The following is a 25,525-nucleotide window of genomic DNA, read 5'->3' on the forward strand; positions in this document are numbered from 1 at the left end:
GCCTTATCCTGCCTGGCCTCCAATGGCTGAACCAGGGACCCTAGGTAGAATTTGTAGAGAGACAGATTTGGGTAAATTTCCTAATGACTGTCCCAAAGTGGAAGGCAAGGCCTTTGAGAGGTAGCAGCTTCCTCCTCACTAGGGGTCCTGTGAGAACCCCTTAGACCATGTTTTATTTATGAGTTTTGTTTTTACATTCTAGTCCCGGGTGGGGAACCTCCGCCCTCGAGGCCATATGTAGCCCACTAGGTCATCGAGTGTGGGGCTGCACTTGAGGACCTAGAGGGCCATGTGTGGCCTTGAGGACGCAGGTTCCCCACCCCCATTGTCATCATTTCTTGCTATCCTCAACCTCTCTCCCCGATTCCCAGTGACAAAACTGTTAACCAGAATTAATCAGTAGACTCACAGGCTTATAGATTTAGAGCTGGAAGGCGCTTTAGAGGCCATCTAGTCCAACCCCCTCATTTTACAGAGGGAGAAACTGAGGTGTAAACTTTTCAGCTGACTAGAGGCCACCAGGGGGCGCCACATGGGGGAGAGAGTCGGGCCGGAGTCAAACCCAGTCCTGGAGACTGTGTGACCCTGGGCAAGTCACCTAACTACTCCGTGCCTCAGTTTCCTCACCTGTAAAATGGAGGTAATATCTCCTGCCTCTCAGGGTTGTTGTGAGGATCAAGTGGAATAACAAAGCATTTAGTGCAGTGCCTGACACGTGGTAGGCTCAGTATTTATTATTCTTTTCCCTCTCCCCGTGTCCAAGGGGGAAGAGAAGGAAGGTATCTGAGGTGGAATTTGAACCCAGGTCTTCTGGGCTTCCAGTCAGATGCCCCGGTCACCGGGCCCACATTGCCCATCTGCAGCCCCCCACCTCCTGCCCCTTCAACAAAAGGAGGCAGTCGCGTTTTAGGGTTAACCCCCTTGTTGGAGACGTCATAGGAGGGAGTCTCATTCGGGTCCAGGCCGGGCCAGATGGGCTCTGAGGCTCAGAGAGGGAAAGTGACCCCCCTACAGTCACGCAGCTACGAGGGCTAGAACTCGGCTCCTGGGCCGGGGGAGGGGAGGGGAGAGGCGAGGCTGGATTGGCGTGGGGGGTGAGCCTGGCGTATTGGGGCTTCTGATCCTCGCTGGGTGGTTCTTGCAGGTTCGCTTACAAGGATGAATACGAGAAATTCAAGCTTTACTTGACCATTATCTTTCTGCTTGGCGCCATAGCCTGTAGATTCTTCCTACATTACAGGTAAGAGGCCTGGGATGGGGGAGGGGGGGCGGGGGTGCAGGGGGTGGGGAGGGAGCCTGGGCAGTGGGGAGAGAGGAGGCTGTTGGGAGGTCAGGGAGGCCTGAGCTAGCCTGGGACTTCTGGGATGCCCCTCCCCCCTTCAGCAATCCCATTCTAGGCTGTGCCAAAGGGTGTGATCTAGGACTCAGGTGGGTGGGGCAGAGATGGTGCTTTTGTGTTTCCCTCAGTGGGTTTGAAGCCTAGCTGCCCATCCCAATTTAATCCGCTGAATAACCTTGGGCCAGGCTGTGCTCCAGGGTTTGGGGCCTACATTGAGACTTGGAGGGTTCCTGGATTTGGAAAAGTGAGGAGGAACTGTAGAAATTGTTTTGCCAACTTCCTCATCTTGCAGATAAAGCAGCTGAGCTCCTGGATGGCCCAAAACCAGGGTGAAATAACCTGCCCAGTATCAGCTAGTGTGTGTGAATGTAGTAGGACTCTTCATTTGACTTCCAATCCAGCATTTCCATTATCTATGCCCCAGTCCTCCTTCCACCCAGCTCTTAGTACTCTCTGCTTCCTCCTATGATCATACTTCTCTCTGTGTATGTTACATCCCACCAGTGGAATATAAGCTCCCTGAGGGCAGGGACTGGGTTTTTCTTTTTTGGTTTTTGTGTATGTTGCCAGCGCCGAGGCCAGTGATATTAGACCTTGAATTTCATGGAGGGAGAGCGCCTCCTGGTCAGGAACTTCCTCCAGCAAAGGAGACCTGTATCTGCTCTGCAGGATCACACAGCCTCTCATGCCTGGCACATAGTAGGCCCTTCATACATGCCTTCTGGATTGGGTTGCCTCTAAGATGCAGAGAATAAGAGGACCGTGCTTCCACATCAGCATCATGTTTCACACTTGAACCCTCACCCCTCCACACACCTCCCTATCTCCTACCTCTTCAGCAAAAGGAGGCGTTTTATGGTTGACACCTTGTTGGAGATGTTTGTAGAGGGGATGCTCATTCAGGTACAGGGGACATATGGATGAACCAGTGATCCCTGCTGTATAGGCAGGCCCACCACTGATAACATGTCTCAGCCCCCCTGCCAGGCTTTTCCACCCTGTGATTCTTATCTGTGACCTTCCACAAATCCTTCACAGAAAACCTCCCCAAAATGTTGACACAGACTTTCTCTTAATATTCCCTGGCTACCAGTGCCATCTGTTAACAGATGTGGGTATGTGATGTCCATATCAAACAATCAACAAGCATGTATTAAGCCCCTACTGTGTGCCAGACACTGTGCTAGGCTTTGAGACGACAAAGACAAAAATGAAACAGCCCAGCCTTCAAGATGCTTATATTCTAATGAAGGGAAGGCAGAGGAGAGAAAATATTCATAAATAGATACGTACAAAATATATACGGAGTAGATAGAAGATAATCTTAGAAAGAAATAAGCCTTATTCCCACTAGTGCAAGAGAACAGTGCAGAGAATACAGTGAAGAAAGTTTTTTCTCCGACTCCCTAGACTTTCGAGTTTCCCAAAATTACTAAACATCTTGATAGACACTGTTAAAATTAGATTTTGTTTTCTGAACCACATATCTGGGGTGAGGAGAGGAGGACAAGGCTCAGGATCCTTGGGAGGTGCTGTTACAGAGAGTAGGTGGTTACCCACTGTCAGTCATCAGAGTTGGCTATGAGGGCTCTTCTCCCTGGGGGCTGCTGAGAACTCAAGCCATCTGATGCCACAGGGAAATTTGGCTCATGCCATTCGGGTTCTTTTCCCTGGTTTACAGGCTTTCAGTAAAGAGCTCTGACAATCTGAATGTCCAAACAAAGATTTTTGTCACCTGCCCCCACCCCCCATTCCCACTTCCAACCCTGGGCTGGGGTGGCACAGTGGATAGAGTACTGATCCTGGAGTCATGGAGTCCTGAGTTCAAATCCAGCCTCAGACACTCACTGTGTGACCCTGGGCAAGTCACTTCACCGTGTTTGCCTCAGTTTCCTCATTTGTGAAATGGGAATACTAGCATACCTTAGGATTGTTGTGAGCCTCCAATGAACTGATAGATATAAAACAGATATCAAGCTCAGGCCAGCCAGACTTCCCGGGGCAGCCCCAACCCGATTAAAATATAAGTGGGAAAAGTTTAACAAAATAATTAAAAAGGCAATGCAACATAAGTAATGTTATTTTATGGTTTTTTGTCATGGGAGCAGGGATCTGTTTCTATTTGAGTTTGACCCTGGGCGGTCTTTAAAGGGTTATAAAAATGTTAATTAATGTATGATAGTGATGGCTAGCATGATGGTGAGGGTGAAGGAGTTAGATGAGTTGACCTCTGAGGTTCATTCATTGCGGACTTTGGGCCTCAGTTTCCCCATCTGTAAAATTAAGACGAAGTCCCACTCCGTTCTTGATCTGTGATCTTGGGAAACATGAGAGCATTAGTAGAGTGGGTGCCCATCTTCCCAGCCGAAGGGGCCTCCTTGCTGGTCACTCATCAACTTCCCCAAGGGAGGAGAAAGAGACTCTCATTCACCCAGCGCCTTTCGTGTTGTCCCTCACGTGGGAGGTCCCGGAGCCAGGCGCCTCCCCTCACCGCACCCGCTTCTCTGCCCTAGAGTAACTGATGAAGTGTTCAACTTTCTGCTGGTCTGGTACTACTGCACGCTGACCATCAGGGAGAGCATCCTCATCAGCAATGGCTCCAGGTACTGAAGGCCGCCCGCGGCCTTGGGAGAAGGGGGGAATTCTGAGGGAGAGGGGATGGAGGACGGGGAGGGGGGCCTTCGGGGCACAGGACCGTGGATCTGGAAGTGGGAACGGAGCCCAGAGGACATCGGGTCCGGCCTTCTTGGTTTTCAGATGAAATGACCTGATCGTGTCCTACAGCTAGTAGGGAAGGAGTTGGGAAGAAACATTAGCATTCCTTCTTGTGCAGGGGGCTGTGGCTGGTTCATTGTCTTTCCTCTGCATTCGCATTCGTGGGTGAGTTGGTGACAATGAATGGTTTTTGACATTTGTGATGGAATCAAAACATTTAGAGAAAGAGCTAAAGCAGCTGCGTGAGCCCTGGATTTGGGGGTCAAAGGACTCGAGTGACCTTTGTGACCCTGGATAATTAATCATTAAGCAATGACTTAGTGCCAGGCACTGGTGACACAGAGACAAAAAAGTCCCTGCTGCCCCTGGGGCTGATGTACTATTTAAACCCGAATAATGTCAGTGTAACTTGAGAAGAGGCTGAGCCGCACCATCAGCCAAGCAGGGTTTATTCAGTGGGCGCTGTGTGCCAGGCACTGTGCTAAGCACCGGGGTTACCCTCGGGGAGCTAAAAAAGGAAGAGGTTACCTTAGTTGACTTCTGAGGCCCCTTCCAGCTCTGAATCCATTAGTGAGGAGAGGGACACCTCCTTTTCTGATTCCAGAAAATTCTGATTTCACCTCTCTTTTTTTTTAAAGATTTATTTATTTTTAGTTTCCGCCTCCTTTTCTGATTGTACTTGTTCCTCTCTCCCTCTTCCAACTTGGAAAGTCCCCAGTTTTTCCTCTAGTTAGAAATCAGATGACCTAATTTTGTACCCTGGTTGTTTTCTGTTAATTAATTGGTGTTATTTAGTTAATTGTTTGTATTGTAATAAAATCTGTCCCTCCCCCTCCCCCCCCCATATTTGGGGTCCAGCGCCAAAGCTGAGGAAGGTGACTGGTCCTGATTTGTTGGACAGCTGATGCGCATTGCTCAATAAATCATTATTCAATATTCTTGGAAGCAAGAACCTTTGCTCATCTTTCAACTGCAATGGTTTTCCTTTAAGGCAGCCAGGTTGATGTGGTAGGTAGAGTGAGCCTGGAGGCGGGAAGATCTGAGCTCAGTCCTGCTTCAGATACTTACTAACTGTGTGATCCTGCGTAAGTCCATTGACCTCTGCTTCAGTTTCCTCAAATTCTAGCCTCTTTTAGCCAGATGATGATGAGTCTGTGAATTCTAAGGGGTCTTTCCAGTTCCTATCTATGTCTAAATGTGAGGAACAGGAAGATGGCTGAGTCTGTGGCTCACCCTGAGTCCATGGCCTCCTGCCCAGGGCCCCATGCCCTCATCTGAAGACCCTTAGGAAGCACTGGGGGTTTTTTTAAGGATCACAAAAGGGCAGCCACACCCTCTATAGGCTGAATACACACACACCTTCCACGTTTATGTACTTGTTTTCATCCAGACCTGGGATTTCACCCATGTAGAAAACTCCTTTCCTGGATGCAGATCCGCTGCTTACTGGCCTTGAGACTGCTTCCTGGGATACCGAGAGGAAGAGGGATTTGCTACGGCTCTTATGCATCAGAGGTCTTCCTGCTTCTCTACAACCCTGCAATGTCATTCTCAAGTGTCTGTAGTTACGATTGTGGTTAGTGACATACTCATTAACTTAAAAGCTCTCCTGAATTCAGTCACTTTCTGTCATCATGGATTTTCTCAATCAGCAGATGCTAATAGGACAAATAAGGCATCTAGGTGGCACAGTGGATTGAGCACCGGGCCCAAAGTCAGGAAGACCTGAGTTCTAATCTATCATCAGACACGTCTTAGCCGTGTGAGCCTGGGCAAGTCACTTCACCCTGTGTGCCTCAGTTTTCTCACCTATAAAACAAGCTGGAGAAGGAAATGGCAAACCAATACAGTATCTTTGCCAAGAAAACCCCAGATGGGATCACGAAGAGTCAGTTATGACTGAAATGACCAAGGAAGAACAGTAGGATAGACGCTCTCATCATGTGGGAATCTGTGGAATTCTGTGATAGGAAAAATGTTGGGAACTGCTGGTGTAGTGGAAAGAGCTCCAAGAGGATTGAGGGGGAAGTATACTTTTGACCTTTCAGCGGAGAAGTGGTGGGCTTTGGGTGAGGAATGGGGCATATATATTTTCAGACATGGTTATTATGCTGATTTGGTTTTCTCGAGTGTTTCTGTTTGCCACAAGGGAGGATTCCCTTAGGAGTTATTGGAAAATGATGGGAATATTTTTTATAAGCGCCTCAATAAAACATTTAAAAAGAAAAAAAGCGCCACTAATCTGAGAATCAAGAGATCTGAGCAACGGCTCCTACTGGGAGTCAGCAACAGGACCTTTGGGGCAAATCATAGAAAGATTATTACTCCCTCTGTGGGTAGGATGAACTCCTTTTAATGTCTAAGAATGTCCTAGGAATGGCCTCTCCACCATGGTGGTGCTGGTGCTGGTCAGCCCACGAAGACTTGCCTCTTCTCACTCGCTCCCCATTTCTAGTCCGTTGCCACTTCTTATGGATTCAGCATTCCTCGCGTGCATCAACCTTTATGTGAACACGTCCTCCACCCTAGCTCAGACTCTTAACCCCTTTCTTATACGAGCTTTTGGTTGGCCTCCCAGCCTCCCTGCTCCCTGCTCCTCAGTCTGCATTCTCTACAGCTGCTGGATTGAAATTCCTGAAATACGGTTCTGACCATGTTCCTTTCCTCCTCAAAAATATTCAGGGTTCCCTGTTGCCCCTAGGATAAAAATGTTAAAATTTACAGACTTCAGCCTCACATTTAAGGCTGTCCACAGTCTGGCTCCCACTTACTTTTTCAGTTTTATTCCTTATCATTCTCTGTTTTGGTCAGACTGGCTTACCAGCTGTTCCTATTACACACCATTCTATGAGCTATCTCCAAAGCTTAGCACACATGGTCCCCTATGTCTAGAATATACTGCATCCTCACCCAGCCTTTTGGAATCCCTGGCTGTGGCTCAGGTTTTAGGTTTTTTTTGTTTGTTTTTGCAGGGGGGAAGGCAGGGTTAAGTGACTTGCCCGAGGTCACACAGCTGGTAAATATGTCAAGTGTCTGAGGCTGAATCTGAACTCAGGTCCTCCTGACTCCAGGGCTGGTGCTGTACTCGCTGCGCCACCTAGCTACCCCAAGGTTCTAGTTCTTAAAGAGGCCTTTCCTCAGACAACCCAGTTGTTAAAATGCTCTCTCCCCTTTTTTTTTTGGCCACAGTCAGGGGACAGGGGATGAGCAGTCAAGGTTAAGTGACTTGCCCAGGGTCACACAGCTAATAAGTTTTTGAGGTCACATTTGAACTCAGGTCCTCCTGACTCCAGGGCCAGCTGCTCCTAGCTGCCCCCCCCCTTTTAAAATTATTCTATATTGTTTTGTGTGTCTTTTCTAGTACCTTATCTGTATTCTGCCCTGGGAGAGAATGTAAGCTCTTTGAGAGCAACAGTGACCTAATTTTGGTCTTTTTTTACCCCCAGTACCTAGCACAGAGCTGAGTACATAGTAAGTGCTTAATATTTGTTTACCAAAATGAATTGATGACAGAAAGTGACCTTGGGTTCAGTAATCCTTTTAAGTGAACTTGTCTCCTCTTTAACCGTGGACATGTGAAAACTGGCAGCCCAATGGCTTCAGCAGTGGGAAGACCTGAGGTCAGATCCTGCCTCTGGTACGTAATTACTGTGGTGACCCTGGGAAAGTTCCTTAACCTGAGTGCCCCAGGCAGCTCTTACTTCACATTCTTAGGATTATAACCTAGATCTGGAAGGGACCTCAGAGGTCGTACAGACCACCCTGCCCCCTGTGCCCCCATCATATAGGTGAGGAGACTGAGGCCCAGCGAGTTTTAGGTAATTTGCTCGAGGCTACACAGACAGTAAGTGGCATACCTGGGATTCGAACCCAAGTTCTTGGACTTTGGGGCTCTTTCTGTACTAATACACTGAAGAACATGGATAGAAGGAATTTCCTTATGGAGGACCTCTCTAAATTCATGAAAATACAAGTCCAAACTAAAAAAAATTATCTAAATATATCTCTGAGAACAGAGTATTTATTCAGCCTCCAGAATTATGGATTTATTTATGGATTTCCCATGTGAGTTCGTGGGCCCCTTGAAATCACTCTTTGGTCCTCTAGAGGCCAGAGAGTCACAGCTTGGGATTGATCACAGGGCGTGGTAATGGAAAGAGGACTCGGCTAGAATCTGAGACTGTTGGAGCCACCAGGGACTTTAGTAACTGTCTAGCCTTGTCCCCTCATGTTAAGGATCAGGCCTCAAGAGAAGTGACTTGTCCAAGGACACCCTGTAAGTCGCCGGCAAGGCCGGGGCTGGAATCCTGGGCTCCTGATCTCCCCATCCCGTGGCTGTTTCCTTCCTGTACTGGGTTCCATATTTGACCCTTCCTTTCACATGTCATCTCCATCTCTTCTAATTTCCTTCTTAAAGGAACAATTCGCTCCCCCTTCCTTTTCTGCCCCCTTTTTATTGGCTGGGGAACCTTGGCGCAGAGTCCAGCCTGGTGGGATGTGTGTATGGTATGACAGCTGGTGATGTGATACATTCTCACCTCCTTCTGGGGCGGGTCAGTGCCCTGCTCTGCCATAACTCTGAGGGCTAAGGTAACCAGGAGGTGAGGATAAACGTTTAACCCTCTTTTTTCACAAGGTTTCCTTAAGAGGGCAAGGAACGTCAAAGATAAATAGCCTTGGAGAACAGAGCTAGTAGAAGGGGCCGTCCTAGATGTGTGTGCCGGGGTCTTTGTTCCTGGGAGGGGAGGGAATCTGGTCACTCCGCATTGGAGTAGGTAAGCCCTGTATGAGCAATGGAGTTGTAGACACGGTCCCTGCCATGTCTGGTTTTATACACAGATTGTTGGTGTTCAGTTGTTTCAGTTGTCTCTGTTTGTGACCCCATTTGGGGTTTTCTTGGCAAAGATATTGGAGCAGTTTGTCATTTCCTCCTCCAGCTCATTTTACAGATGAGGAAACTGAGGCAAACAGGGTGAATTGACTTGCCCAGGATCACACAGCTAGGAAGTTTCTGAGGCCTGATTTGAACTCAGGAAGATGAGTCTTTCTGACTCCTGGCCTGGTGCTCTATCCACTGCAGCGCCCCCTAGCTGCCCCATTACCTTCTGTGGCCGATGCAGAGGACATGAGCGGGATGCAAGTTCACTTAAAAGGGTTTCTGAATCCAGTAACTGAATTGGCACTCTATCTGCTATGGCGCCACCTAGCTGCCCCTGTGTGTACACAGATGGCACAGCTAAATGGGATGATTTGCCAGAAACCAGCAAGGTATCTCTTACCCTCAGAATTAATGCCCCATTCCCTGCCCCCAGAGATTTGTTTGAGATACTTGAAATTCCACCTTTCCTAGGAATTAAAACTGTGAAAATGCAAGTGTCCCCATGTGGAATAACCCCAAGAGGAAGGCATCTTCAGTGACTAACTTAACTTATATTCCTAGATCCATTATAGAGGAAGGTGGCTCAGGCAGGAAGACCTGAGGTCAAAGCCAGCCTTAGACACTTACTAGCTTTGTGACCCTGGGTAAGTCACTTAACCTCTGTTTGCCTCAGTTTCCTCATCTGTAAAATGAGACTTTACAGTTATCTCACTTGATCCTCACAAAAACCCTGGGAGGTAGGTGATGTTATTATCCACGTTTTACAGTTGAGGAAACTGGGGAAGGAAATAATTAACTGCTCCAGTATCTTTGCCAAGAAAACCTCCTGGACAGACAGTATGGTGCAAAAGTCGAGAAGACTCAGACACAGCTAAACAATTAACAACGATAACAGGATATAAACTCCTCGAGGGCAGAGACTACTGTGTTCTTGCCCTTTTATTTCCAGGGTCATTCGCAGTGCCTGGCACATAGTAGGTGCTCTGTAAGTTTGAGTTGCTGTGGTTTCTAGGTGTGATTCAGAGATGGGAACAGATGAATACTGACTCTTCAGTAATGACTTGGGTTTGGGTTTTCTTCTCTAGAATGATAAGAGCTGGAAGGGACTTTGGAGGTGATCAAAGCCCCAGCCTCTTCATAGAGCTTAGCACAATGCCTGGCACATAGTAGGTGCTCTGTAAGTTTGAGTTGCTGTGGTTTCTAGGTATGATTCAGAGATGGGAACAGATGAGAACTGACTCTTCAATAATCACTTGGGGTTGGGTTTTCTCCTCTGGAATGGTAAGAGCTGAAAGGGACTTTGGAGATGATCAAAGCCCTAGGATCTTCATAGGGCTTAGCACAATGCCTGGCACATAGTAGGTGTTTAATAAATGTTCGTTGTTTGATTAGAATCAGGGATTTATAGCTGAAAGGCCCTCAGAGGCCAGCTAGTTTAAACTGAGACCCAGAGAGGTTGTCACTTGCCCATGGTCATAGAATATCAAAGGCAGGATTTGAACCCAGGTTTTCCTGCTTGCAAATCCAGCCTTCTTCCTCCCTATCTTTCTTTATGGATTGGAACATGGGCCAAGAGAATGAAAGTAGCTGGCGCAGGGTCACAGGTTTAGTTTGTGGTTGAGCCGGGGTGATCATCTGGGCCTCCTGACCCCCATGTTCAGTTGTCTTTCTGCCACTCCATGTTGTCTCCCTTCCTCCCCAGGACGGGAATGAGAAAAGACTGAAAGAAGATAGGAAGGTTCCCATGTACAAGACAGACGAGGCCGCCTTGGTGGCTCTGAAGGATGTGCAGAGAGCAGTGGGTGGAGATGACCCAAGTCTTGAATATGAGGGATTGTTTGAAGGGTTTCGGGGTGTTTAGCCTGGAAAGGAGAAAGCCTAAGGGGACACGATGCAAAGAGAGGTGTGGGCACAGCTCTGGCTGTCCCCAAGTGTAAGGGCCTACCTTGGGAGGGGCAGTGGGCTCCCCCATACGCAAATCTGAAGGATGACTCCTTTTTCTCTGTGTCGTGGAGAAAATTCATATTCAGACATGGTAGCACTGGGCAGCCTTTGGAGGCATTCCTACTTGAGATTTCTGTGATTCTTTGAAATTATGAGGAGTCAGATTTCAGCTCAGTAAAGACCAAAAGCAGAAATAGGTCCTGTCCTTGAAGAACTTACATTCTATTTGTAAGCCTTGGAGCTGTTCGAGGATAGGATGGGCTTCTGTGAAAGATAGTGAGCTACTCATCCCTAGAAGTATTCAAAGTGAGGCTGGATGTTGACCTGTCAGGAAGATTGGAGAGAATTCCTGGAATGAAAGGGGGAGAAGGAATGTCAGACTAAATAATCAGTGAGTGGTATGAGTGACCTGCCCTGAGAGGTCGGTCAGTCAGTCAACAAGCATTTATTAAGTACTTACTATGTGCCAAGCACTGCAAGAAACACTGGAGATGCAAAGAAAGACCCCAAGCCCCCAAATTAACCAGGCTTTGCTTTCCAGGAGCCCCGGTCTAATGGAGGAGACTGTGCAGAACAACTAGGTATAAACAAGATATAAACGGAATAAACTGGGCTGGTCTCAGTGGGAAGGCCCTGGCCTTAAGAGGGATTGGGAAAGGCCCCTTATAGAAGGGGAGGCCCGAGCTGAGATTTGAAGGAAGCCAGAAGTTAGGAGGGAGAGAGTTCTAGGCATGGGGGACAGTCAGTAAAAATGCTCAGAAGTTACTGCTGCCCCTTCGGGTGGGGGCATTGACTGGTTTGAGTTGGAGTGGTCTTTTAGCATGGGGCAGCTGGTCTATTTGGACAATTTAACCCTGACCCTCAGTCCAACAAGGATTTTTCTGGACTTGGTGGTGGCCAGGGAAAGTGTTCCCTGCTGCCCCCAGGGGTAGAGCTGCCAGAAAGAAGGCTAGGAATGTCTTGGTGTTGGACTTAAGGACTGGTGACACAGGCTGATGCTTAAGGTCTGACCCTAAGGGTCTGAGAAGCTGCTGCCCAGAAAGGTCACCCAGCTAGGAAGTGGAGGGTTTGAACCCAGAGCCTCTGCCTCTAGAGGGTAGGGGATCTCTTGGTGGGCTGTGATCGGAATATGTGAACATAAAAGTACACATCTCAGAGAGGTGTGAGTGTGTGCTAGGTGCCTGTGTGGGTTCAGGTTTGTTGCTCTGATGGGCCACATGGGCCCCAGGGGCCTTTCTGTGGTTAAGGGCCAAGCACGGCATCCCCACCCAGAGAACCCTCCTTTTCAGTGACTCGTCCCCTACTGGGTTTGCTCAGCAAAAGCTCCTAAATAAAGCCTGGCTCTGATCTCCTTGTTAGAGACGTCCCTGGAGGTGTGACATGAAGGGGGTGGGGTACTTCCTCTTTTCACTTGATCTCCCTCATTCTAAACTCCGTTTCTTTCTGTCTCTCTTTCCAAGAATTAAAGGCTGGTGGGTGTCTCATCACTATGTCTCCACATTTCTGTCCGGGATAATGCTGACCTGGTGAGTTCTCTCTCCCCACCTCCTGTCCCTGTTCAGGAAGGGGGGGTGGGACGGGCAGGAGTACAAGAACATCCTAGGCCGAACTTAAGATACAGGATCTGCTTGGTAAACAGGACGGGCCTGGGCTGAACTGGGCTGGATCCAAACTGGAGGGCCATTAAGGACTCAGCCCCAAAACGACTCCTTGGCCGAGGAGCAAGGGAGTGTGTCTGTGGGCCTGAGGCTGGCTGCTCCCAGAATCAGGAGCCCAGATGGAGAGCCATGACCCTGCTTCGGTTTCTTGGGGAATGAAAGTTTAATATTGGGCCTGTACCTCCAGATGTGGGTGGGAGTGGATAGGGGTGAAGAGCAGAGCTTGAGAGAGAAAACAGAGAGGAGAGAAGGGAGAGAACAGAATGAGAAACGGAGGAGAAAGAACAGAGAAAGAGGAGAAAGAGAGAATGCAGTGGGAGAGAGCAGAGAAGAAAGAACAGAATGAGAGGAGAAAGAACAGAATGAGAGGAGAAAGAACAGAGAAAGAGGAGAAAGAGAGAATGCAGTGGGAGAGAGCAGAGAAGAAAGAACAGAATGAGAGGAGAAAGAACAGAATGAGAGGAGAAAGAACAGAGAAAGAGGAGAAAGAGAATGCAGTGGGGGAGAGCAGAGAAGAAAGAACAGAATGGGGGGAAGAGAGGGAATGCAGTGGGGGAGAACAGAGAAGAACAGAATGAGAAGGGGGAAATAAAAGAATGAGGGGGTGGAGAGAGGGAGCAGAAGAGAGAATAGGAGAAAGAGAAAAGACCAGAGGATGGGAGTCCTCACCAAGTGGCTTCACTGCGTTGGCTTGGCCTGGCCCTGGAGGCTTAGGGGATCAGTGATCTGGGAGCTCCGCTTTCTGCGACCTCAGGATTGGGGGGCTCATTGTCTCTGGCAGAGAAGGGATGCCAGAGCCAAAGGTATCTCTCTTCTTGCTCTGTGTATGTCTGGCTTAGGGACCTGGCGAGTGCGTGATGGACAGATCGGTGACATTGGCGTTTCTGATGTGATGATCTGTTATCTTTTTTTTCACTTTTTCCCTCCTCTCCAGGCCAAACGGACTCATCTATCAAAAATTTCGAAATCAGTTTTTAGCCTTTTCTATCTTTCAGAGTGAGTGCCTCTTTCCTTCCCTTTTGCCCCAAGGTTGGGCCTCCCCTGGGCAGGGGATGAGGGCTGTGTTCTCAACTGTCGTCTATATGTCAGGGAGGGGGATTGAGGTGCTGAAGGAGTGGAGTCAGAGTGGACTCTGGGGAAGGAGTAAGCCAAGGTGCCTGGATTGAGGTTCAGGGGAGAGGAGGCTGCTTTTTCTTCCAAAATCACCCTCTCCCAGCACCATGAGGTAGGCTGGGAGCCCCAGCATTGGCCCATTGAGTTCCTTCTGAGCCCTGACCTCCTCCCTCCCCCCATCCAAGTCAGTGTCTTCTAGGTTTTTCAACGAATGAACTGAAAACATCTATCTAACCTTGTAGCCTTGGGGTGGAATGGGGTTGAGGTGGCCCCCTCCCACATACCCCCCTTAGTGTGGTTTGGCCTTTGAGGGGATTGAAAGGAGAAGGAACAGTAACTCAAATCAGAGGGTCTGGGTTCAAATCTCACCTCTGATACTACCTAAATGACCTTGGGCAGGTCACTAAGTTTCTCTGAGCCTCAGTTTCCTCATCTCCAGCTGGAGATGTGGTGACCTCTGCCTGGGAGCTACCCCCTCTAGCACCACAGGCCCACACCCGCTGTCCCTCTGCAGGCTGTGTCCAGTTCCTACAATATTATTATCAGAGTGGATGCCTCTACAGACTCCGGGCTCTCGGGGAAAGGAACCATTTGGACCTCACAGTGGGTGAGTACCCGCAGCTGCGGAGCCTCCTCCACCGAGGGCACATCTTTGTAGAAAAAAGAAAGATTGCATTAAAAGTTTAACATTGGATATCAGCACAGCCGATGACATTTGCTTCGGAAGACTTAAAGGGATTTTAATGTGTCAAGAGTCATAACTTCTCCGGCATTGCTTCCAAGGGATCATGGGGTCTCTGCCGGTTCATCGTCATCCGCTTCTCTTCTTTTTGGGTCGAATTTGATTTCTCTCACTAGACGCCCGAGATTCAGCTCCCAGTTTTACCACTTACAGTCTGTGTGGTTTTGGGGAAAGGACGCAGCTTTTCTGGGCTTACATTTTCTTGTCTCTTAATTAAAAGGGTCACACCAGAATAGTGGTGTCAAATTCAAATAAAATAGGGCCACTAAACTGTGCCTAGGGAGCCTCTCAGGCTACTTACTGTCTTAGAAAACCACATGTTAACGTTATCGTATTATGCTTTGATTTATTTTGTTAAATATTTCCCAGTTACGTTTGAATCTGGTTTGGGCCACATTTGGGAGCCTTGTGGGCAGGGCTGAGCGTTTGACCTCTGCACTAGAGGATCTCTGAAATCCACTGCGGCTTGAAGACCATGATGCTATGACCTGTTTTCTTTGAGGACTGTCACAGATTAATAATAATCGCAGATTTGTTTAGTGTTCAGAGGTTTACAAAGCACTTTCTACCCAATTCACAGATGAGGGAAATGTGTAAGGAGCCTGAGACTGGTTAAGTGATTTTGGACTGGAGTCAGTTCCTAAATGGCACAGTGGATGGAGCACTGAGCCTTGAGTCAGGAAGACCTGAGTTCAAGTCTGGCCTCAGATGCTTCCTAGCTATGTGACCCTGGACGAGTCACTTCACCCTGCTTGCCTCAGTTTCCTCATCTGTGAAATGAGCTGAAGAAGGAACTGGCAAACTACTCCAAGAGAACCCCAAACGGGGTCATGGAGAGTCGGACACTGAAGTGACCGAACAACACCAGTCATATAGCTCTTGGGTAATTGAGAGAAACCAGGAAAGAAGTGCAGATACAGAGAGAGATTGGAAGGAGGGCGTCTACGGCCATCATGCCCCATGACGTGTGTGACTTCTTCCTGTCTCTTTTCCACAGAGGGATTCCAGTCTTGGATGTGGAGGGGCCTTACTTTTCTCCTGCCGTTCTTGTTTTGTGGTCATGTAAGTCGCCCCTGGGACTCAGAGGGGGCCTGGTGCTCTTCCGTGCCGTGGTTGATCTGGGCAATGGGCCCGTCAGAGCAGGGTCTCAACGTGTTGCTGACGTGGCGGTCATAATAGTGGTAATAGTGATGGAGAGATGAGACAATGACGTCATGATGATGATGGTAGTGGTGGTGGTGGTGGCGATGTAGTAGATGAAGATCTGGCCTTGGAATTAGGAATAAACGATGACAGAAACACCACCACCTACCGTTGGTTTAGTGCTTGCAGTGCGCCAAGTGCTTTACAAATATCATCTCACTTGACCCTCGCAGCAAGTCGGGAAGTGAGTGCTGTTAATTATCTCCATTTGACAGGCAAGGAAACTGAGGCTCTCTGAGACTGTTAGTGGCAGGGACAGTGCCAGTCTGCATCGGTAGAGGGCATTTCCACACCTGGGAGTTCTGGTACCAATAAAAACCCTATCATCAGTCCCTGATTATAAAATAATAGCCGCACGCGCTGCCATAATGCTTAAGAGATTACGAATTCTCTGGTTAGGGCCTGAAGCCTCTAGAAGAAGAGGGGCCTGTGGGTCAATTTCGGGGGGTCTCTTCACAACAACAGTGACAGTAGCTAGCTCTAATAGAGTGCATTAAGGTTTGTACTTTGTATATTTGCTATCTCCTTGGATAACTTGCATGGGAAAAATGAACATCTGTTTCAATATAATTAGTTTCTTTGTACTCCCTGGTATTTTATTTTATGCATTTAAAACTATGATTTTGAGTAGGAGTTCAGTCTGCCTGGGGTCCTAAGGGGTCCAGGACACAGACAGGGCTAAGAAGCCTTGGGCTCCACTGGAAGCCTAGTGGGGGTGGGGATGGGGGTAGGGTTAGGGATGGCCCACGTGTGCCCCGCCGGTCCATTGGGCCCAGCTCCTGGTCAGCTCCACCACTGCCTCTTGGTCCCCATTGGGGGAGAAGAGCAGGGACTCCATTTGAGGTTCAAACGTTCCTTTCCCCCTGAGTCTATAGAAGCATCTGCTCTGATATTAAGGAGACATTTCTCTCTCTCTCCAGTTCTGGCAACTTTATAACGCCATCACGCTGTTTGAGCTCTCTACCCATGAGGAGTGCAAAGAGTGGCAGGTATGGGGAACTGGTGGGGGTAGGGGTGAAAGTCGAGGTGCCTGTTGCCCTGGGGCTTGCTCTCCTGAGATCTCCCCATCAGTAGGAATGGGAGAGAAGTGTGAGGTGCAGAACAGCTCCTGCAGACGGGCCAGGGCCCACCCTTGAATTTGGGAAGCAAGTGCCCATGAGTGAGGAGGGTTCTGCCCTCCTGTCCACTTTCCTTTGACCCTCGAGGCTAGGGAGCAGCAATGTGGACTGATCGGGGTCAGGGGGTGAGAAGAAGCATTCGGTCCCTGCATGAGGAGACCCACCCCAATGAGAAACTTGGCGCTAAGCCCTCGCCTTGCTAATGGGCCTGTCTCGAGCCCTCTCTCCCTCTTTGTCCACTCCTTCCAGGTCTTTGTCTTGGCCATCACATTTCTCATCCTCTTCCTGGGAAATTTCCTGACCACGCTCAAAGTCGTACATGCCAAACTCCAGAAGAACAGAGACAAGATGAAGTTATGAGCAGCGATGCCTTCCCTGCCCCGGTGCCCTGCACTCTGACCCAGCTAGGGGCATACCAGGGGGACCTTGTTGTCTTGGATACCATTTCCCAGACAGCTCCTCGCTGGGGCACTGGGCACGGGCCCTGGGACCTCCATCACACCTAGCTGGAGACTAGAAGAATGTGAACCCTTCCATTCAGTATTATCCCAGACCTGTGCCCCACCCCATCTAGATACCTGGTTCCCTGTTTGTGTCTATTTAAGACTGGGCCTTCCCCACTCCCCCGGAACCAGAGACCTCTCTTGGCCTCGTAGCTGCCAGCCGACACAGTCCCTTTCTAGGGATGCTCTCTGAGCCTCAAGCTGGATGGGAGCTGGGAGAGCAAGTGTTTCAGATTTCTGTTTGGAGGTGAACTTTGGGCTCTGCCCTGCTGTTTTGGGCACGAGATGGGAATGGGCAGTGAATCCTTCAGTGTCCTATGGGCCTTTTCCCCCCTCCCTGGGAATACTGCTAGTCCCCCAGGATCCTCCCCTCTTCCCTTCTGCCTGCCCCAGTGTGGGTCATTTACTAAGGTCCTAGAGAACCACTTCATCTCCCCATCATCATCATCATCATCTCCGGGCCTCTCCTCCCATCCGTCTCTCCTGGAGCCAAGCCCTCAGTGACTTCTCACTCCCCTGCTTTTCCTTGGGACTTCCTTCCCCTCTCCTTATACCTCCCGACATGTTTGTGTTGGAGAGAGAGGGGATGAATGTTTACAAGACAAGACACAGACTCCAGTGCGAGTGCCTAGGGTTCTGCTGCTGGAGTCCTGCTGGTTTAATGGAAAGAATATTGGATCTGGAGACAAAAGGCCCAAGTTCACATCCTGACTGTCACTTAATTGAGCGTTGGCCATCAATTTCCTCCTCTCTGGGCTTCCATCTACTCTTTAAACGGAGCTTAGAAAAAGATCCTTGGGGCAGCTGGGTGGTGCAGTGAGTGGAGCACCGGCCCTTGAGTCAGGAGGATCTGAGTTCAAATCCAGCCTTGGACACTTGACACATTTACTAGCTGTGTGACTTTGGGCAAGTCACTTAACCCCAATTGCCCTGCCTTCCCCCCTCCAAAAAAAAAAAAAGATCCTTGAAGTCCCTTCCAGCTATGATTCTAAAGCCACCAACTCCCTCTCAAGCCCCTAGTGCCTCTCTGTAGGGTCTTGCATGCCCACCTCTCACCCTAGACTAGCTGCTTGGGTCTGGTCTCCCAGAACCTGCTGCTTCTGAAGAGTGGATGGCAATTCTTGAGTGACACCAGCAGAGGGTGCTGTGAGCCACGGGGTGTGGATGGGTTGGAAGTTGGGGTGGATGGAGGGGTGGCTGAACCGCAAACCCCCAACTCTGAATACGCCCTTCTCGAGGTCAATGCGGGCACACTCAGGGAAAACTGGACCTGCACTAGAACTCTTAAGAACTCTTCCAGCCAGCCTTAAAGTCCTAGGAATGCAGGCTACTGGGAGATGTCACTCAAAAAGTGAATTTGGGGGAAGGTGGGAGGAGAAAGCCGAGTAGAATTTGAATCTGCTGTTTTAGGGGATCTGGCATCTTGCTGCCTCCCCTCCTGTGGGTCATTGAGAATTGATTATTTTTGGATGGTGGCCACACATAAGCAACCCCCCTCCTCCCCCCAAGCACCACCGTCTTGATGGGGTGAGGGTGGAGGGTGGCTTTGACCAGCCAACACCTGCCCGAATCTCCCCCCAAATTCTTTCTCCTCCTCCACCTTCCTAGTCTTCAGATGGCCGCCGCTCCTTCCCAGATGCTGGGATGGTTTCCGTTTTTAATAAAAATTCTCACTTGTCTGAAGCCTGCTTTCTTTGAAAGAGTGGGATTTAAAGGGAGATGTATCAGTAAGACAGCCACTCCTATTCGAGGCTGTGATGCCAATGGGCAGCAATTTTACCTGCTCAATGTGGCCCAGTTTGGGGTGTGTGGGGGGGTCTATAAGCTCCAGCCCTGGCCCTATTAACCCATTCCAGGGACCCTTTGATGGAAGAGGAGGGATTTTCCTGGGCCTTAGCTTCTGATCCTGCCTCCAGAACTCAGAATCTCCTGGTCCACCTTCATACCCCAGAGCAGAGAGGATGGGAATATCTCTGATTAATACCCTTTCCCTCCCTGGGCCTCAGCTTGTCCAGCTGTAAGATAAGCAGCAGAGTGGGCTGCCGTATCCCAAGAGGAAGGAATGGGAGACACAGTTGTGTTTGAGAAGGAGGGATAAAGGAAGGAAGGCAGGCATCTGAGGGCCCGTGGTTACTGCCTGCAGCTCTCTGATAGGCCCAGACCTTTGCGTGCAGGAAGGAAGAGGGAGCAGGACCTGTTATCTCAGCCACCCGGGGTTTGGGGAATGGGAAGGGGGCTGTTACAGGCACAATGAAATGGGCTTTTCTGGCTATCTGCCTCCCAGACATTAGTGGTCTTCCCCACTCACTGACTTTCCCAACCAAGTAACAGGGCCAGCCGACAAGTGTCATATCTTTTGTACCAGTGGTGGTTTTTAATGTCAAATGTGAATGTGGCCAAGATGGTGTGAGAAAGGGGCTTTGGGAATTCCAGAGTCTCTGTTAGGTTTGCCTCTGACAGCAGGCATCCCATGTGTCAGCTGGGTGACTAATAGACTCGGCACGATAGGGTTTCAGACGTCAGCTAGTCCAACCTGTACACAGGAAGACCTCAGCAAAAATCCACCTAGACAGCTGTCCATCCTGCCAGTGACGGCCATCGGCCTCTCCAAGCAGCTCATCCTGGGAGCTTGGCCATGTCTGGCTTCCCCTGCACATTCTCCCTGGATCAGTCCTGTGCTTCGCCCAGAGGGCTTGGCTGACCCCCCTCCTCCACCTCCCTGGGATGAAGGGGAAAAAGCTGCCCATGTGGTCCACTTAACAGGTAGGGCATGGACACTTAGACCCAAGCAACGGCTCCTTTCTCCCCAGTGCCTGACAGAATGGGAGTTTCTTGAGGGTAGGGAGTGTTTCATTATCTTTGTAACCCCACCACCTAGCACAGAGCCTGGTACATAGGTGCTTATTAATAAGTGAATGGGGATTGGTCGCCTGAGGTGGGCAGCCTCCAAACCCCATCTTCAGCATGAGGGCCAAACCCAAGAGACTGGTTGGGAGTCATTGGCTCCAACCAGGCAGAAAGGAATCACTCGGGGCTGTGCGTTCCATGGGAGGCACTCTATGCCCTGCTCTGGGGATCTTGCCAGCTCTGCGCTGACTCAGAGCTGGGAAAGGAGTCACCTGGGGATGGGGTCTAAGGTCCCTTCCCAGAGCTGCACTGATGTCACCCTCCCCCCTTCCTCCCCAGCCACTAGCTCCCTAGGAGATTGGAGAGACAAAGACCGCTGGCCCAGCCCATCCAGGGGCTGTCCAGGACCTGGGATCCCATCACAGCAGAAGACAGATGTGCCGTTTCTTCTTTCGTTGGGCCTTCTTGAGGGCACTAAGGGCGACCTTGGTGGCCTCTCGGAACACATCCTCCACGTTCTCCCGGAATTTGGCCGAACACTCCAGGTACAGGGCTGCCTTCATCTGTTGACAGGCACTCTCACCCTGTGGGGGAAGCAGGGTCCAGTATTAATCACTAGAAGCCCAGGGACATGGGGGAGTTGCTTGAGCCAGGTAACCCTGGGCATGGGAGATTAGCATTGGCAGGAAACCTCAGTTCTCACCCCCACCCTACAAAGATCCTTCCAACCCTGCTTCCTCCTGCAGCCTGGTGCAGTTTGGGAGGATTACATGCGATGGGTGATAGAAGAGATGGAAACAGTCTGAATTGGCCAATTGCTCCCTCCTCATCAGCCCCAGATGCCCCCTGTTCTCTCCACCCTGGGACGGGCCCTCACCAGTCTTGTGTTGATGGAAAATAAAAGACTGTTTGTCGTGGGGCAGGTGCTGGTCCCATAAAGGAGCTCAGCTTCTGCCAGATGAATCTGATAGGCTGTAAGGAAGGGCAGCTTAGCAAAGGGTGAAGGAGGTGGGGGGAGGGAAGGAGAGAGAGAGGAGAGAAGGGGGTGAGAGTGGGGAGAGAGAGAGTGAGAGGGAGGGAGGGAAAGGGAGAAAGGGAGAAGGAAAGAGAGGGATGGGGAGAGACGGAGGGAGATTGATTTTAAAATATCAGTAGCATTTAAAAGTGGGAGCGACAATGGGATTCCTCCAACCACCCCTGGTGCCCTGAGACAGACTGTGTTGTGATTCTTCAGCCTTGCTTCATTTGAGGGCAACGTCTCTAGAGAACTGTGCTCACACTGATCAGGAAGGGACCTGTAACTGGTGCTGGGGACTAGAGAAGTCTCCAGCCTCCACTGACCTGGGCGTAGGTGATGGGTTCTAGGTCAGCAGCTCGTAGCTTCCGCAGCTGCTCCTTGTCCTTCCTCAGGTCAGTCTTGCAGCCAATGAGAACCATAGGCGTCCCGTGGCAGAAGTGAGTGACCTCAGGGTACCACTGTAGGGGGATGGAGCAGATGGCATCAAGTCATAGATAGCACAGGGGGAGGGGGTGCCTCACAGCAAGTGCCCAGAGCAGTGGATACCATAGGAGCCTATTGAGCTGGAAGAGACCTCAGAGGCCAGCCCGGCCAACCCCTCATTCTACAGATGAAGAACCTGCAGCCCCAAGGATGGGATGGGAATTGTCCAAGGTCATCCAAGTAGCATCATAACTTTAGGGCAGGAAGTGATCATCTAGTCCACCCTCCCCAATTTTACAGATAAGGAAACTGAGGCCTGTTGGGGGGAAGGGACTTGCCCTCCAAATCACAAGGCAGTAAGGATTTGAACCCAGGCCCTTTGATTCCAGAGCCAGTTCTCTTTCCATAATGTCCATCAAATCTGTGATATGGGGTAAAGGTTGGTGGATTTGAATCCCAGTTCTGTTACCTACTTAACAGACCCTAACTGAGCCATTTCTCTCTAGGCCTCAGTTTATTCATCTGTAAGATGATCTTTAAGGGCCTGTCCAGCTCTAAATAATAATAATGATGATGATGATTAAAGGACCAGACGGGTGATTTCATTGGTATATGAAATGAAAATGGAAATTGGTATATGCCCAAAGGAGAAAACTCCTTCTACCAACACACAGTGCCATCTCCTAAGCAACTTAGAGCCTTGGAACGTTGTCATTGAGGCAGGTGCTACTACTGCAGATGAGAAAACAGCCTGGTGGAGGTGAAGCGACGCAGCCAGGGTTACACAGTGCTATTAGAGGAAGGCTTTGAAGCCAGGGCTGGGTCCCGAGGCTCACTATTTACCCAATCTCTCCGATAATAATAGGAGAAATCTAATGTTTATACATTGTTTTAAGGTTTGCAAAGCATTTTACATGCATTATTTTACTCTCACACCAACGCTGTGAAGTAGAGGTGATCATCCCCATCTTATGGAGGAGAAACTACACTGGAGAGGGGTGAAGTGGCTTGTTCTAGGTCTCTGGCTCCTGGTACCATCACTCAGTATCTCTGTGGCCTTGGCCAATTTGTTCATCTCAACCCCAGATGCCTCCTCTGAAAAATGAGGATGATGATCCTTGCCCTACTCACATCTTAGGGTTGTGGCAGAGTTGGCAACCCTGAAAGTGCTGTTTGAAGGAAGGAAGTTGTGATTCCCGTGATCTCTGAGCAATCACAGGGTTGCTGTGTGCCCAGGCTCAGCCTGGCTCTAGGTAGGGGTTATGAGAAGAATCCCTGCATGTGGGGACCTTGGAGATTTCAGCCATAGTTCGTAATCCCAGACTCCACCTGTGACCTTCTTTCCAGCAGGAACTTTCCATGGTGCTGACCTTTTCCTACCAGCCTCACCCAGTGACCTGCGGAGGGTCAGGGCCCAGAGCTCTCTCTCTCTCTGGCCCTTAGAGTTGGAGGTTGTGGGGAACAGAGCCCTCACCTTAATGAGCACATTGTCATAGCTGGTGGGGTTCATGACGTCGTAGCAGACGAGGACAAGGTGAGTGTTCTGGTACGACAGTGGACGAAGGCGGTCATAGTCTTCCTGACCTGAGAAATAGGGATAAAGAACAATCCAATGCCATCCGGTCCTACCATACTTGACCGAGAATTTCCTTTATAATATTGTTCAGTTGTTTTCAATCGTGTGCAATTCTTTGTGACCTTATTTAGGGTTTTCTTGGCAGAGGTAGTGGAATGGTTTGCCGTTTCCTTCTCCAGCTCATTTTATAGATGAGGAAACTAAGGCAAGCAGGGTTAAGTGACTTGCCCAGGGTCACACAGCTCGTCAGTGTCTGAGGCTGGATTTGAACTCAGGTCTTCCTGACTCCAGGCCAAGTGCTCCATCTATTGCACCACCTAGCTGCCCTTTATAACATACCCAATAAATTTTTGATTAGGTGGTCAGCCAGTCTCTGCTTGAAGACCTCCAGTGGTGGCAAACCCATTACCTCCTAAGGCAATCCAATATCCTTTTGGGTGGCTCAGGTGATGGGGAAGGTTTTCCTTAGCCTAGATATGGCTTGTTGCAACTTTCATTCCCTGCTCCTCTGGCCACTGGAGCCCAAAAGAGTAAGCCTCTCAGGTGACAACCACCACAACAAATCTACCGCTTATGTTATGTATGTATATACAGTCTATACAGAATGTGTGTGTGTGTGTGTGTAGAGAGAGACAGACAGAGAGGGAGAGACAGATGGAAGGGGCTGAGGGGGAGACAGACACAGAGAGAGCTGGGGGAGAGAGGAGAGAGAAAGTGAGAATGGCGAGAAAGTAGGGAGGAGAGAGACAGAGGGAGAGGGAGGGACAAAGAGAGATAGGGAGGGAGAGACAGAGAGAGACAGAGACAGAAGAGAGGAGAGGAAAGGAGAGGAGAAGGGCAGAGGGAGGGGGAAAAGGCAAGGAAGGAAGGAGGGGAGATGGGAAGAGAAAAAAAGAGAAGGTCCAGGACAGAACTTTGTAGGAACACGACAGTTGGGGGCATGATATGAATGATGAACCAGCAAAGAAGCTAGAGAAAGAGCTGGGTCAGGCAGGAAACAGCTGGTTGGCACAAGGGATAGAGTGTAAGACTTGGAGTCAGGAAGACCTGAGGTTCAGATCCTACCTCGGACACTTACAAGCAGAGGGACCATAAGCAAGTCAATTAATCCTTATCTGCCTTAGTTTCCTTACCTATAAAATGGGGATAACAAGCATTTACCTCCTGGGGTTGTTGATAGGATCACACAAGATAATTTTTATAAACACTTTGCAAACCTTAAAGAGCTATGTAAATTCTAGTTGTTGTGGTTCCTCGAACCAGAAGAGAGCAGTGTCCCGAAAACCCGGAGAGGACAGAATACCCAGAAGAAGAGGGAATTAGTCAGTTGTGTCAACTGCAGCAGAAAACTGAAGAATAAGAAAACCCCATAGATTTGGCAATCAAAGGATCACTGGCAGCTTTGGAGGCCGCAACGTCAGTTGAGTGATGAGGTTGGAATCTGGTTTGTAAAAGCTTGAGGAATGAGTGAGAAGAAAGGAAATGGAAGCAGCAAGTGTAGACAGTTTTTTTCCTAGGAATTTGGCTGAGGAGGAGCACGAGGAGAGCAATTTGAGGGGATGGCAGAATCTCATAAAGGCTTTTTTTTTTTAATTTAAAGGATGGGAGACTTGTACGTATGAAAGCAGTAGGAAAAGAACTGGTAGGAAGATGGTAGGTGTCCCTCCTTCACTCTCCCTACTGACCTCCTTGGCTTCCTTTTAGTCCCAACTCAGATCCCACCTCCTCCAGGAAGCCTTCCCCAGCCCCTCTTAATTTCAGTGCTTTCCCTCTTAATTATTTTCTATTTATCTTATATATAGCCTGTTTGTGTATATTTGTTTGCATATTGACTATAAGTACCTTGAGGGCAAGGATTGTCTTTTGCTTCTTTTTGTATCCCCAGCACTTAGTACAGTTCCTGGCACATAGTAGGCGCTTAATAAATGTTTATCAATTGACTGAGAGGTTGAAGACCAGCGAGAGTGAGGGAATAATCAAGATTATAGTCTGCTAGAGAAGATGGAAGGGCTGGGATCCAGGGCACGTGTAGAGGGGTTGGTCTTAGCAAGAGAGACCACTTTTTTGTCAGAGGCTGGAGGAAAGGAGCAGAGAAGAAGAGCTGATGTCAAAGATTTTGGGATAGAGATTGAGAAAAGAGGAAAGAGTAGATTTATATAGTACCTACTATGTGCCAGGAACTGTGCTAAGCACTCTTTACAAATATCATCATCTCATTTGGTCCTCACAAGTCTGCAAAGTAGGATGCTTTTATTATCAGCATTTTACAATTAAAGAAACTGAGACAAACAGGGGTCACACAGCTAGTAAGTGTCTGAGGCTGAATTTGAACTCAAGTCTTCCTGATTCCAGGCCGCTACACTACTCCCTGCCTCTATTTCTCACCAAAGAGGCAAGATCTTCAGCTGAAGAGTGGGGAAGAAGCTGTGTGGGAGAGTTGAGGGGGG

The 25,525-nt window shown here is 49.3% G+C and overlaps 2 protein-coding genes across 2 annotated transcripts in view; one reads left to right on the forward strand and one right to left on the reverse strand.

Moving 5' to 3' along the window:
* Positions 1–18,897, forward strand: part of TMEM120B (transmembrane protein 120B) — a 47,405-nt gene extending 28,508 nt beyond the window's left edge. Inside the window, 8 exon segments of the mRNA XM_036764712.1 lie at positions 1,145–1,240; positions 3,853–3,942; positions 12,338–12,403; positions 13,470–13,531; positions 14,163–14,255; positions 15,388–15,452; positions 16,514–16,582; positions 16,961–18,897. Of these exon segments, the coding sequence (XP_036620607.1) occupies positions 1,145–1,240; positions 3,853–3,942; positions 12,338–12,403; positions 13,470–13,531; positions 14,163–14,255; positions 15,388–15,452; positions 16,514–16,582; positions 16,961–17,071 (652 nt within the window). The 3' untranslated portion in view covers positions 17,072–18,897.
* Positions 18,898–19,582: 685 nt separating this feature from the next.
* Positions 19,583–25,525, reverse strand: part of RHOF (ras homolog family member F, filopodia associated) — a 46,578-nt gene continuing 40,635 nt past the window's right edge. Inside the window, 3 exon segments of the mRNA XM_036741115.1 lie at positions 19,583–20,645; positions 21,403–21,537; positions 22,977–23,086. Coding sequence (XP_036597010.1) covers positions 20,481–20,645; positions 21,403–21,537; positions 22,977–23,086 — 410 coding nt within the window. The 3' untranslated portion in view covers positions 19,583–20,480.

The sequence above is a fragment of the Trichosurus vulpecula genome, chromosome 1, assembly GCF_011100635.1.
Source record: "Trichosurus vulpecula isolate mTriVul1 chromosome 1, mTriVul1.pri, whole genome shotgun sequence".
NCBI lineage: Eukaryota > Metazoa > Chordata > Mammalia > Diprotodontia > Phalangeridae > Trichosurus > Trichosurus vulpecula.